We start from the raw sequence: 14,851 nt of genomic DNA, 5'->3' as shown, positions 1-14,851 counted from the left end.
CATACAGAGAAGGGTTATACGAAAAAACAGTTGGAAAAGGGCTAGAGATCTTAGGGAACCACATGGTGTTACTAATCCTCCAGCTTTCCAAAGACTTGTCATCACAAATAAGAGTTTTCCACTTTCAGGGGCAGGAGGGAAGGGGAAAAAAGAAGGAAAGAAATTAACCCTGTGGTGTGATGACAGAGATTTCTATAAATCACACTGTGTTTCACACTGCTGCTGACAGCCAGCCAAACCTGAGCTGGCCAAGTTTCCACAGGTCGAGCATGTTACAAGGAGCTTAAAAATATATCCACGACTGTTTAACTACCTTTTCTCTTGGACAAGGGTATTGGAGTTAAGAGTCTTTGTATATTATGGGGTAGTCAAAATTATGTGGATGGTATTTCTGGTTTTTTTTCCCCATCTCCTCTTTTCCCATTTCTTCTGTAAAAGTGCCAGCAAATCCCTAAGACCTGGGTTCATTTTTACTTGTGAATAAAACCTCCAGAGCAAATAAATATCCACTAGGATTAGATTTTGTCCAAAGACTACATTTTAGAAGTTATCTCAACCTTTTAATTTTTTCCGACTGCAATTATTTATGATGACCTTAAAAACATGGACTTTTGGCAACTTTTCAAGCTGTATTCTCCTTTCCATTTGGCAAAACAGTTCAGAATGGCAGCTCTCGTTTTTTTCCATGTTTTCCCAATGCTGCATTTGCATGGAGTGCCCTTCAAACTCACAATTAAAAGGTCTTTGAAGTCAGATGTGTCCCCATAAATGACTGCCATATGACTTGGGAAGTCTGTGTACATGTGTGTGCTAGGGTGTATTTTTGTTAGGATTTTTCAGGGTATGTTTATTAGGAAAATTTAAACCAGTTTTTCTCATTTTGTTTGTTTGAATGATGCCTTTAAGGGGGGGAGTTGCTCCTTTCCTAATTATGTGTAGTTGTTTATTTTCTTGTGAGCTTCAAAAGAACAGCACAACCGGCAGAGCAAAACATCTTATTTGCAATAATAGAGAAAAAATAAGGGACTAAATTAAATCTTAAACTATAATGAGGGTTTACTTTAAAAGCTCAGATTTGTTGTTGACTACTTGTCTGCTGGTGCTACTGACCTCTTGTATAGCAGGTCTCTCTTTGGATGTAAAAGTAAAACTGTTTGTAACCCAAAATACAAAGGAAAACGAATCCTTTGAAGATGCTAGAAAACACATTGCAATGGAATTTAGAAATTTCAATAAGTGAGAAATTAAGACAAATTGGCCTGTTTTGCAGTGCATACAATGCGTTCCACACGGCACACGTTTGGTTTTCTTCATTAAAATTGCTCAGTATTCTGCCTTCACATCCAGTTTCTTTACTTTAATTTACATATTGTGGTTGCGTGTCTGATGGGAGCTGGTTCTGCCACCATTTGACCCTGGCAGGAGCGTGTAAGTCTTGCCCATCTGAAGTTGAAGCCAGACTCAAGTTTTACTTATTCTGTCTTCCACGAAGCTGGCAGGGATATTTGTGCTGCTACATAGAATCAACTACCACTAGATGTTTTAGATGTTTTCTCCCTCCCCCAGAAAGCACTAGAGTGAGTTATAAGTATATTGAAAACTCACCGGGGAAAATCACTTTCTAACTATTGACATTTTAGTAGCAATCTAATGAGGTACTTAGATTTTTCTCATTTGTTATATTGAGGAGCAGTTAGAAAAGAGTCAGAAAAAGGGAAACTTTTGGATTTTTTTAAGTTTCCTTGTAATACAACTTAGAAAAAAAAACCCTCTATTGATTTTGTATTTATCCAGCAATCTGATCAGAGCTGAGATCTGCTCTGCAGAAAGACTGGGCACTTCTACAACTCCCTTTTCTGCCCCCTAAAACTTGTCTGGATAAACATGACTTCTCCCTGAAGACCTGGAAAGTGTTTTCCAGACAACATTCATGTTTTCCTTTACTAAATAAGCAGAATTTAGATGAGGTAGGAGGAGCAGAGGTGTTTTGAGGAGAGGAAGGGAAAAAGAGCAAAACAACTCTGCCTGCAGTCCCGCTTCCCTTGCTATATTTTTCATTGAAATGGCAAAGTCAGCTTGTTTCCTGTCCTACATACAGATTTTTGGTTGAGCTACAGCTTCATCAGGTTATACTTCCCAGTTACATTTGAGAGTTTCCCCACAGTTCCTGAAGTTTTTCCTGCCCACATGCTTTAACATCAAGCCTTTGGAGGGATACAGATTTTCTTCTTTGCTTGTATGTTTAAGATTTCACCTTCCTCTGCTGCTGAACCAAGCCTGATCCTGATTTTCGGTTTCACCATTTAATCTGTAGCCCCTCTAACACTGTTCTAATACCAGAACCTTGTTTTCAAAGATGGAGGAGGAGGAGATGGGAGGATTGACACTACCTGAAAGAGTTACACAGGCAGGCAAGGGACTACAATTCCCAAGGCCAAATAGTGAGATGAGAAGAGAGAGGACCAACCTCTAGCACCTCTTGGTTGTCCAGACAGAGGCAATACTGCCTCATGAATAGGCAGTGAATATCTTAGCACATTTTATCCACCTGCAAAAATTTCTGTGTCGTTCTCTGGGGTAGGATTGCCCCACTCCTGCCCTACTCCTGGCCTCTGATAGACTGCCAAAATGAACCCTCAAGTACAGGAGTAGCCAAACTCTTTTGCTTTCCCTTGGCAGGGTGGAAGTCCACCCTGGCCAAACGAAGAGCTTGACTCGTTGAAATAAAGCAGCATGAGCTGCATTTCCTTCTGTTCTGCAGAAATCCTCTTTGACCTCCAGTTCACTAAAACCTTTCCATCTGTCAGAAGAAAAAAGTTGGCTACAGCCCTTCAGAGATGACTGGCAGCTTCTCCAGCTTTTACAGGCTTGGTTAACACAGAAGCAGATCAAGACCACACCACACTGTCATCTGAAGTGCTCACGGCTGTTGCCCCAGTTAAACTCATCATGCATCAAGATGTGGTGGAGCAGCCACCCCGCTCTGAGCACGAGCGACACCCGAGAGCTCTGGAGGCCGTGCTGGTCTGTGCGCTATTCATGTTTCCACTGAGGTCGGCATCTTTCTAACAGCCCACTGCAGCTGTATTTGCGCATTATGAAATCGCAGCTTCAAAGTGCCTGGTGAAGCAGATCCTTGCAGCCCCTCGCTGTAAGGAAACAAGAGTCACACCATGCAGTAATATGTCTGCGTGTGTCAGCAAAGTGCCTTTTCAGCCTGATAGCTGAGTGCAAAAATTTCAAGAGGAATCAGGAAATTAAATTTCGAATACACATCTCTTCTGTTTGTTAGGGATTCATCTTTTCACATAGATGCGACGTTCCATTGTGTGTCTTGTATCATCTATATACACAATTTCATTTTAATTTTTTAATATTGTCTTTCCCTGTTGTTGGGATTCTTTTTTCTCTCTTTTTCTGGACAGGTTATACATATGCTAATAGAAATATGCCTATTATTTGAAGCATAGTTCTGCTTGTCAATGAAGCTTCATTAACACTGTTATCACTGCCTGACATTTATCTTATAATTTTCCAGAATTGACTGTTACATCTCCATGGAAACCCAAATTGCAATTGAAACAAGTGCGATAATAAAGGCATCCACAGAGGATTGACAGTATGCAAGTCCACAGTGTTTGCAGGCTACATTTGTTTATAGTTCCTTAGATAAATCCCTTGCAGTGAAGATTTTTATTACCTGTTTCCTATCTTTCCATGACTACTGCTTATTGCAAGGTTTAGAGTAACTCTTTTTTTTATTTTGCTTTTTAATTAGAGCAATAAATTTTATTGGGCTCAGCAAGGAAGGCACTGAAGATGTAAATTCTGAAGTGATTTTTCTGGAATGAAATATGAAGTTTATTATATATGAATTTGGCACTGTATAGTCTAAGGCATTCTTATGTTGATTTGCTGGGGTTTTTTTAAGGAGCCAAAACTTGGGATCATGGACTCTTTTGATTTGCTGACTCTTGCAATATGCAAGAAGGATCTCTTTTTTTCTGTACCTAAGGACTTGAGCTCTCTTAAGTTCGTGACTTTAAATCAATTTAGATGGTGCCTCAAAGCAAAGAGTCATGAAACTGGAGTGGGTCCAGAGTGAATTAATCTGAAATTAATTTGATTTTGAAAGGCTCCATCTGGCTGTGTTTGGAAGAGGCATTTAGACAGATATATAAACAAATGATCATCTGTATTCTATATGCCAGATGTGGCATCAAAAAAATGAAGAAATGATTTAAAAAAAAAGAATCAGCTGAGGGGGATTTTGCTATAATGATGCTCAACTTGTTGAAATCACAATTGCATCACACTTTGGACAATGATCTTTTCTTATATTCAGATTTGTAAAAGGGGAGAGCGTGGCTGAGCTTGATAGAATTTTTTGTTTTAAGGAAGAAAATTGAATGTCACAGCTTGCTCTAATGGTCTATTTGAGATCTAAGCAAAACTGGCTAAACAATATTGGCTGTGCCCTTAACACAAGCAGGGCTGTGATCTTCCATTCCCTTTTTAAGGAAACTATTCAGGTAAAGCAGCCACGGGCCTCCATCTCTTTGGACAGGGCTCTTGGGCCCATGAAAATCATTCCCTGCACTTTGTAGAGCTCAGCTGGAACCAGGCCTGAGCATGTGTGTACATACACACGAGTGCCAGTCTTGAAAAACACTGGACTGTAAATGACTTCTTGCAATAATCAGTTGATTTTAGCACACAGAAATGGCTTCATTTCAAAACAAATATTTGGAGAACATGTTTCCTATGCCCTCCATCTCGACTCCAGGACAGAGTTTGTCATGAACTAGATAAGACTTTGCAAATTTCAGAAGAACTTGCAGAAAATTGCCAGCCTGGCTACAAAACTTGGTGAAATAGTCATGTCAGTAATTATGAAGTAAAAGAAAAAAAAGACTTTGAAACCTTCATTGCTATCTTTGAAGTTTTTTGGAGGGCAAAGAAAGAAGGGAATTGAGTAACAACTTTGTAAATTTGGAGCAGTAAGTGTTTGGAATGGGGAGAGAGAGACTGAGGTTGTTGACAAGAAAACAGATGGTCCTACATGTCCTGAATTTTAAAAGCCTGGTACTATTCTAATTCACTTGTTGACATGTCACCAATACATAAGCATTTGGGTGTAATCAAATACCGTTGTGATTTTTTAAAAAATAATACTGATAAATGTTTCCTGCCACACAGAAAGAAGAAGAGTGCTTCGTTGCAAATGTGTGTAATCAGCAAGGCAAGGCATTAATAATCCACACCATTAATACTGAGTAGTCAGCTACTCCAGGCTCAACTTCATGTGAAAAAGTGCATCAATCCATGCTCCAAAACTATAATGGAATTGTTCAGGTGCATAAGCTCGCTCTCATGTTACTGTCCAGCTTACAGTGATGCAGAGAGAAAAAAACCCTTTTCAATTAGAGCCCCTTTTAGACAGAGCACAAATATTAATGCCTCAAAGAGATTACAAATGAGAAAGTTGCTGAGGAGCACAAGATGAGTGGAACAGTAAGTTGCAGTAGTCACCATAAGAGAGGTTAGTTTAGACACAGACAAATTATAAATTAGAAGCCTTTGTTAATCCTAATCTCTCCAGGTCAAAACCAGATGTGCAGGTGCCCATCTGGGAGTTGGTCAACAGAAAGCAGATATTTAAAAGTCATGACTTAGGTATTTGTTGGACTTTTCACTGGGCATATGGTGATAGAACAAGGGGCAGTGGGGTTAAACTGAGAGAGGGCCGGTTTAGTTAGGTATAAGGAAAAAATTCTTCATTGTGAGGGTGTTGAGGCACTGGCAGAGGTTGCCCAGTGAAGCTGTGGATGCCCCATCACTGGAGGTGTTCAAGAAAAGGCAGGATGGGGTTTGGAGCAACCTGGTCTAGTGGAAGGTGCCCCTGCCCGTGGCAGGGGAGTTGGAGTAGATGGTCTTTAAGGTCTTTTCCAACCAAAACCATTCTATGATTTTCTGTCCTAACTTTCATGGGACTTTCCTTAGAAATGCACTTACCTTTCGCCTGATGAAGATAGACCCAATCTTGTTTAAGCATTTAATGTACAGAAAAAATTCTGCCCAGAAAGCAAAAATGAATTATTGGGTGATTGCCTAAGCTGAGCTTTATGTTGCAGAACATTATTTTTTAGCAGACCTCATCATACCTTGAATTAATTATATCCCAAAGCCTACAGCAGCCTGGAAGAACAAAGGTTGGGGCTTACACAGGCTCTTATTTTATATCTTCAAGTACTTACTTTTAGTCATTCTTACCATGTGTCCCAGAAATTTGTGATTCTTGTCTGTACTTGAATAAGAGGGGAAACAAATTCAAAGCAGTTAGGGTGGGGTGGCTTTGACTTTCTTCAGCCATTGAAGGGCAGGCATCTTTCACTGGCTGTTGAGCTTCTACTAGTTTCGGTTTAGTAAAATCTATAGGCCACTGTAGGCAAATCCTTAAAGGTACTGAAAATAGGCAACTGTAAGTTTTATCAGCATAAACAAAAAGATGCTGCCCAGTTCAGACGTGTACAGATGGTGTGTTTAATTGTTTGCTTCCGCTATTAGATGAACTAGCAGTGGTATTTAATTGGTTTCCAAAATAGAAGACTCTAAAAAACAAACCTCTTCCCCTCTCTGTTTGCTTTCACTTCTGTGCTTGTTCACTCTTGTTTACATATATTTTAACTCGTATGAGTTGCTCCACTCACAGCACACACACATCATTAAGCACTACTGCATGTTCTAAAAAATAATATGCATGATAAAAAATAAAAAATAGGTCCATACAGCAGCAGTAAGAGTTGAGATAGTCTGAAGCATGCAGGACTCTTTTTTTTCTTAAGGTGTGTTTGCATGTAAGGGGGATTTTTTTGAAGGTGTGATATAACAGATGTACAAAGCTTTTGCAAAGTTGCTTGACTCTATGGTTTCAGGAAGAATTACTAACAGCACGAGATTAGAATAACTTCTTTTGGTAGGTTTAAACATGTACACAAGGAGTATCCAGGGTTTAGGCTGAAACCCTTGCCTTAAATCAAACTGGTTTGTAATAGAGGCAGTGCAGGAACACAGGCTGAACACCTGAAGAGCCACCCACCTCTGGAGGTGAATATTTAACTTTGGTGAGAAGAACTCTATGGGCTAATTTTAGGAAGTCTAGAAGCCTTTAAGCACAAAGGAGTGTATGTGCACCTCCAGCTGAAAAGGGAACTGCATTTTAATGCAGCTCTTACTATGATTTCCTTTTGTATCCTTGATTTCTTTCTGTGATACTGGTGAGGAATCTGCATCTATACCTCTAAGAAATAACATGTTTTATCTCAGGTGGGTTCAGCTCCCTTCTGATGTTTCTCTAGTCTGTATTTTGTTCAGTACTTTTTCCAATTCATATTGCCCTTAGTATCATGCAGTCTGACCTATATGCTTGAAAGGCAACTTCCCTCTGCTGCTCCTTCTCCCAGCCCAAATTTATTACCCATCAAAATGTTTTCAAGGTAGGAATTTTCTTTTTCCCTCGGATTCTCAGACCTTTTTTCCTCTGGAGTAAAATGATGCCTCCTTACCTTACCTAAGATTTGCATTTGAGGTGTTAAAGTGATCACATGTACTAAATTTGGAATTAATCAGAAAACAAGTTTTCCCTATACTAGCAGTGGTTTACTATGGTTTGTATGATCTACTACATGGCGAGAGTTAGCAAAGCTGAGCTACAAGAAATCACTGATTTCACCAGAAAAATGACTGTGAATTTTGAATTATCAAGGCAGTAAAAAGTAGCTCATTGTCTTAAGAAAAATTACATGTTTAGAGATAATTTCTGTCAATGTGGAGGCAACACAGGGAAAAACATCTTTACATTTACCACTGAGTGCTTACACAAGCACTTGAGTATTATTAACTACCGAGAAGAATGAAATCTGAGCATTGCATGTCAGGTATTAAAGCCATCAGGATTTTCATGTCGTTCGTGTGTGTGAGTGCAAGTGCGGTTGCTCTCTGCTGGGTGGATGAAGAATTGCTCATCTCTTTGTTAAAGTCTTTATGGGGCTGTGAGATGGATTGCAAGTCTTACAGCTGCTCAGTTGTTAGCCCTGCTGATGGGTGCAGGGAAGCCTGGTGATAATTATTTTGTAGACTTTACTGCCTACATAGGACTGAACATCCTGAGTTTTTTTTCATTGGGCATGATTTCAGGGTCATTTAACAATTGCTGTTTAGGATATGTGTTACTTAATAATAATTATAAGTGTTATTAGAGTCTAATAGTTCTGCCAAAAACTGTTGTCGACAACACACTACAGCAGAAGCAGTTAATGATTTTTGAAACATCATCTTTGCTTTGAGCTGCTTTTGAGCAAGTGTGCTGCGAAAATGCTGATGGGCCAGAAAGCATCTGGAGATGACTTTTTTTCCCCCAAAACACAGAGACCTGGTCATTTACAGCTTAAAAATGTTGCACAGCTTCTTTTTCTATTTGTCAGAGGTTCTGGCCCTTATTTTGCTGGCCAAAATCCAATGTAGGTAATTACCTTCTGTGTCTATAAATTGCAACCCCCTGCAGTTTTCAATTGTGTACGGTATTGTTCTATCCTTCCTGGCTGAAATTGTTGTGTGATAATGCTCCATGTCATTAAACAGCTACCGTCTGTCACCTTACGATGAAGTCATTCCTCTCTAAACAATGAGTTTATAAAGCCCTTTTGGGTCCTTCCAGATAAAATTTGCTCATAAACCAGCAATTATGATCTTTGGAGTACAGTAAGATGATGCTTGGCTGTCTCTCTTGACAGCAGTCAGAAGCCTTCAAACGGGTGTTGTCCCTTTTGTCAGCTTGTGTGATATCCTGGCAGTGATGCCACGGCTCAGATGTAAATACTTCATTACTATAAAACCTTGGTGCCTGTAGATACCTCTGCACTGGGTTGGATTTAGTTGTCATTACATTTGGAACTCGTTTGTTATCATGTTCTTGTTCTGTTGGCTCTTAGAGGGAACTCAAATGTCTTATACTATGGAACATGAAAAAGGCAAATCCCCAGCAAAATGGTAAAACCACAATAATAGGGTGAGGATTGCAATATAAATTAACCAAAAAAGAACAGTATGAAGGTTCTGGGTAGGGTTAAAAATAGATTTGAAAACAGGTCTCATGTAACTCCGTTTGGTCCCCATTAACAGCTGTTTTTCAGCACCTGACTTGACACTGGGATCATTAATGGAAATGAACGTGGATTAATGCCAAAGCTCTTAATGGGGATGAATTTAAGAGAGTCTGTTTTGATTCAGATGCTATTTTGGAAGGCTACCTCTCTGTCCTCAGTGGTCAGTTCACTTTTAGCAGTCCTGAAGTAATTAAAGATATGAATGGGAGAGACCGAGAGGGCATCTACTACGTTTTTCCGGTGCTCCTGCTGAAGCAGCAGGGATATTAAAACAATCTCTGGCTTCTCAAGAGTGGCCCTGTCAGCTTGCTGAAATGATGGAATGGTAGTTAGGTTATTAGAAGAAAAATTGGCACAAATTGAGAGAGAGAATGCTCTGGCAGCAACCACAAGCAGCCAGCAACTCAGTGTCTTAATCTCTGCCCTCAGGCTGCTCTCTGTGATACAGATGACACCTTGTCAGTGAAGATGATGTGCTGGGTCACCCCTGAGTCCAGTGGGCTAAATTGGCCATGGAGGGAAGGATTGCTACAGTGTAGAGCCAGCAAGCCAAATAATCTAATTTTTTCTCTTTTTTTTTTTTTTTTTTAATGTATGTCATCATTTGGGTACTGATAGTAAGTGCCAAGGGATCCCATTCTCATTAGTGTCCCCTAGACACAGCTATCTCTGTACACTTGTGCTTTCAAGAAATAGTCCTAAGCTTTCACAAGAATTGCTTTTCTTCCTTCTGGAAGGTTTTACATGTAGTTTCTCTTTTGTCTTATAACTTCTTGGGTACAGGAGAAGGGGAGATGAGGGAAGGAAGAAGCCACTTCCTCTGAGAGCCACTGTGTTGGCAAAGAGAAATTAGTAAAAACCCTACAGCTGTTAGCAGCCAAAAGGTCTTAGTGCAGAGCAGTAATGTCCACTGGGTGAAGATGAAAGCTGGGAGAAGATAACAGAATTCATCTTTAGCAGAGATCATTTACAAGGGATCAAGAATATTTGGCTTAATTTTGTATGGAACCAGCAAGCTCTGTGACAACTGAACCATCAGGCAGGTATGGTGTATAGTTTTGTTCCTCAGTGGAACCTTCAAGTACACTGCAGGGATCAGATGCATAAAATCTATACAATAGGTGGTTTTTTCCCATTGTTATCTCTCTGCTGTTTTATTCACTTGTTCATTTTGTCTGCACCGGCTCTAGTCTTACTCCAGCTGCCAAAGCTGGGTGAGGATACTACTGCAAGTGTCACTGCTGCAACAGTGTTCATGGGCTCCTCAAAATCCCAACAAGTGAGATTTGGATTCCCCCTATGAGGTGTCTGAGAGCCTTAGTTTGCACTGAAATCAAAGGAAATACAATTTAGGAAGGAGCCCAGCGGTGTTTGCAGAAATGAGTGCCCTCTCTGTGGCCTGAACTTGTCTGTCAAACCCCCAAAATGTTGGCAGCTCAGTCAAGTCCCTACTATGTGGTAGAAAAGTATTATAAAGAAAAGCCTAAATTATGCTTGGTTTTTCCCTAACTCTGCAGGAGTTAGTGGATTGATAGAGCTGTCAGTGGATGGTGGAATTTAGTCTGGAGAAGTTTTAATGACTTACTCAAGTTAATGCAGGCAGTGAGTGACAAAACCTGTCCCCTGGAGCTTTGCATCATAGTTTATGGTACCTATGCCTTGAGTTAGAGCCTTCAACCAACTTCAGCCAATAAAGCATTTAAAGAATATGATCAATGTAATTCAACTTTGGTCCCAAACAAAGTAAAGAAAGGACTTAAACTTTTTCTGAATTTAGAAGAGAGCTTGGCCTGTGCCTAAACCTTTAGCTCAAAGAACTTGATGTTAATGGGGCCATTAACCTGAGAAAACAGGTATTAGTGTTTGGCTTTGTGGTTTCCTAAAAAATTGGCTGATTAGCAATGGAAATTGTGGGGCTCTTGGTGGTAAAGGTGATTTTGGTAAAGGAAAAAACAAAGGAATAAACTTGTTATTCTTTATTAAGCATGACCCTAGCTGTAATTTTGGGCTAAAGTAGCAATTGTGTATGGATTTCTTAAAGAAGGGCTCCAACAGAGAGAACAGATGAAGGGTATAATTTAAAACTGAACTCAATACATTTTCTCAATGCAAACAACACAGAGAATAAATGAAGTGAAAAGTCAAGCCAATTTCTGAAAGAAAAAAGTTGACCAAGCCCAGGGCAGAGGTGGGAGCTTAACTAAACTAATACCTTTTCTTTCAAAATAATGTGTAAGCTTTTTCCCCAGTTATTTTAAGCTATGGGTCAGGGATTTTTCAACCTCCCTACTAGGGAGGTTGTTTGACAGATTGGGTTTTAGGTAAAGGAATAGGAATTGCAAAGAAATAATGGAGTGATTTTCGAGAGGTTTAAGTGTCACGTAGGTGCCTACTGCTCCGTGAAAGTCTTGAGAGTTGTTCCCATGGAGTATCACTCGAGTCAGTCATGGTTTTTCTGTTTCTTGGCAATTTTAAGGAGGTGGTTGTTTGGAAGGTTGGCTTGGTTTGGCTTAAGTGTTGTCTTTGTATGGAACTGCAGTTTCTAAGTCACAGTTTCTGCAGTTGTACTTGTGACCTGTAGAACTTATTCATAATGAAGAGCATTTGCAAGACAAGATATTTGTACATGAAATGTAATATAAAAGTTTGGACCAAATCTTAGAGTCTCTTCCTCAGGCAAGATTCCCGCTAGAATAGACAGGAATTTTAGCTATTTATGAGTGTGATAAATGCTGTTGTCTGCTGATCTGTGTTGAAAGCACTTCACAAGGGATGATCAAACTTCTTGCTGGTGGTGTAAAATGTGCCTTTAATATAACTTTCTCCTTCCTGCCTGTAAGCAGGGAAAGTGCTAAAGTTAATATGGGCAAATTAATGTGTTTAGGTGAATTATGCTTTCAAGGAGATGAAACACATGAAACTAAATAATTTGTCCTCACACAGGTTATAGCTGTGAGACAGGGGAATTGCACAGGGTTGTTTTCTTCTCGCCACTCTTAGATTTTTTTTTTCACATGTAAAATATGATTTTCATCTGGTTATGCAGATTCTGAGCTCTTCCAAGTCCTCCGGTGGGCATTCACTCCTGAACAATCATCAAACGGAGAAATTCTAATTAAAGCCAAGTTTTTTGAAAGTGGCAGGTGGCTCTGAAATGCCTGAATTCTGCCATGATCAGCTTCTGACATTGCTGCATACAGGCCATTTGCCCCCTCTCCCTGGTGGAAAGGTGGGGGGATGCTGGAAAATTCATGCATCATTAGTGTTCTTTCTTGAAACTGAAGCATCCAAAAATCATCAGCATTTATGGAATTTCTAGCGAAGTAATTAGTTGGAACTACTGTCCTTAATTATCAATAATGCAAGGAGGGGAGCAGGGGGGCAAAGGGAGTGATGTATTTTCACTTTTGTTCAGTATTTAAAATTATTTATTTTCTGTGTAAGAGTACAAATCCTCCTAAACTGTGATCTATCATTTGTGTACCAGATCAGATTATTTTTTGTTCCAAAGTTCTTTTCCCCTGGAAAAGTGTGGTTGTTTTGAACTTGGATGTAGGATGTACATCTGGAGATCAGATAGACTAAGAATTTACAGGGGGTGAAAGTGTTCAAAAATTTGATCTCCTTTTGAAGGGGAAGAAACTTTCTGAAGCAGCATTTTCATTTCCACAACGAAGTAGGCAGTTTTGCCACTGCCATCTCTTTTTGAATTTTGCTTTTTTTATGGCAGCAATAAACAATGTGCTTTAAACTGGGTCTCTCCAGACTGCTTTTCCTTTTTAAAGAGCGTAGGCAACTAATCGGCAGCAACCAGCCACATAGCTGGAGTGTTTTCCATTCTAGGCAATATCATACTAATTTGATGCACACATGGATGCTTCACACAATCTGCAGATTCATCGCTGGCATCTTGCTTTAGTCATCTGACAGATTGCCAAGTGTTTCATACTCCTTTCATGTGACTTTATTACAAAACACACACACACAGACACACGCACTGCCTTGTTTCTGCCAGTAGCCAGTTTAGTGAGAATTCACTGCAGTTCTGTTTACAACAGCCATGGAGAGAAATCTGCACTTATTTGCCACTATCCTCTGCTTTAAAATGCAGAAGTCCCGGGTTGTGTTGTGCCGCTCTCATCTTATATAATGACATTAAGCAGCAGCCTGCAGAGAAAACCAGACTCAATGAAAAATGTAATAGCATTGTTTTTTGTTCGTAATACTTATGCTATTAATTAAATACTGATTTTTTTTTTTTCTGCTTTGTGCCAATTGACATCATCTTCTGCATCTAGTGCACATGAAAACTGCGTAGTCTCCTAACTTGCCTTCTCTTTATAATCTTCTTTTCCACTTTCTAGTAACGGCACAGCTAACAAGATGAATGGAGCTTTGGATCATTCAGACCAACCAGACCCAGATGCCATTAAGATGTTTGTTGGACAGATTCCCCGTTCGTGGTCAGAAAAAGAGTTAAAAGAACTTTTTGAGCCTTATGGAGCTGTCTACCAGATTAATGTTCTCCGAGACAGAAGTCAGAACCCTCCCCAAAGTAAAGGTACAGTAGTTATGCTCTCTTTGCTTTCAGTTTGTTTGTTTTCCCGATTATCTTGCTTGCCTTCAGCATTTCCAAAGAGGTTTGCATCTGGGCTCTCTGTTTTGTAGTATGCTGTGCTTAGTTATGCAGCAGTCCTAAGAGGAAAGGACTCCTGAATCCTATCAGATATTGCCTTGCTCCTCTTCTTAAATTGAAGTTTAATTGTCTGTTTTCTGGAAGCGTGCATTCCAACTGTGCAAAAAATAACAAAATATCGCTCTCCTTGTTTAAATTATCATTGCCAAGAAATGTGGAAATCTGAGCAGTTTCTTCCCAGGATTAGCTCATGAAAAATATAATTTTCTATTTCCTTTCGTTTCCTCTCTTTGCACCCCAGGTGGGAATTATTTTAAGGGTAAAAAGGGGAAAAGTGATAGTGGTGGGTTCTTGCCACATCATTGCTCCAGCAGCAATAAAAATTACAGTCACCCTGCTCTTTTTCCAAAATTTTTTCTGCAGTCATATTAAAGGATTGGTTTTTGGCACTGATACTGTTCTAAATGTAAGGGTTAGTTTTCCTACCTGCGTTTCCTCTATACACATCTAAAGTATTTGTCCCTAACTATATTGCTTCCTTTCACTACGTATATCTGTGCTTATTTAAGTATGGGAGAGTTTTGTGTATTATAGCTGTTTAAGTGTGATACGTGCTTACATGTAAACTGAAAGTGAGTGTTTTGTTTCACAGAATGCATTTTTCTCCCTACCTAGCTGTGTGCTTTCATTCAGGTTTGGTACATGAGAGCATTGCTACCGTTAAAAATGATTAGCATAGCTCAGAGGCAGACCTGGATGTGCATGTGTGTGCCTGGCTGTAAGGTTGCTAGACAGTTGCTCCTTCATACTGCACTCCTGCCACTGACTCTAAAAACCTTCAGAGCACATGTTATGGAGAATATCACAGAATGATTTTGTGGGCTCGCAGCAAAGTTAACAGTGCAAAACAGCCCTCACTGGAGATGAGAGGTGGCTGCCATTGTGGGAGGCACACAGCACAACCTCGGGCGCTCCTGTGCTTTTGGGTAAAGCACTGCCAGGGCTCAGCATATCTCCCTTGCCCTGGTACCAGGCAGAGGATCCTCTCAGT

General features: G+C 39.9%; 1 protein-coding gene across 14 annotated transcripts in view; it reads left to right on the top strand.

Annotated features, from left to right (window-relative positions):
* The window catches only part of CELF2 (CUGBP Elav-like family member 2), a 551,223-nt gene that overhangs the window by 404,176 nt on the left and 132,196 nt on the right, over positions 1–14,851 (top strand). For 13 of the 14 annotated variants that reach the window (XM_048302013.1, XM_048302008.1, XM_048302003.1 and 10 more), the window contains one exon: positions 13,529–13,725. In XM_048302013.1, coding sequence (XP_048157970.1) covers positions 13,548–13,725 — 178 coding nt within the window. In that variant the 5' untranslated portion in view covers positions 13,529–13,547. Of the gene's footprint in view, positions 1–13,201; positions 13,362–13,528; positions 13,726–14,851 lie in introns of those variants that run through there. The other variant, XM_048302014.1, reaches the window with a different exon arrangement.

This window comes from Corvus hawaiiensis, chromosome 4 (genome assembly GCF_020740725.1).
Source record: "Corvus hawaiiensis isolate bCorHaw1 chromosome 4, bCorHaw1.pri.cur, whole genome shotgun sequence".
NCBI lineage: Eukaryota > Metazoa > Chordata > Aves > Passeriformes > Corvidae > Corvus > Corvus hawaiiensis.
Note: the sequence above shows the minus strand (reverse complement) of the source record. Positions and strands in the feature narration are given on the sequence as shown.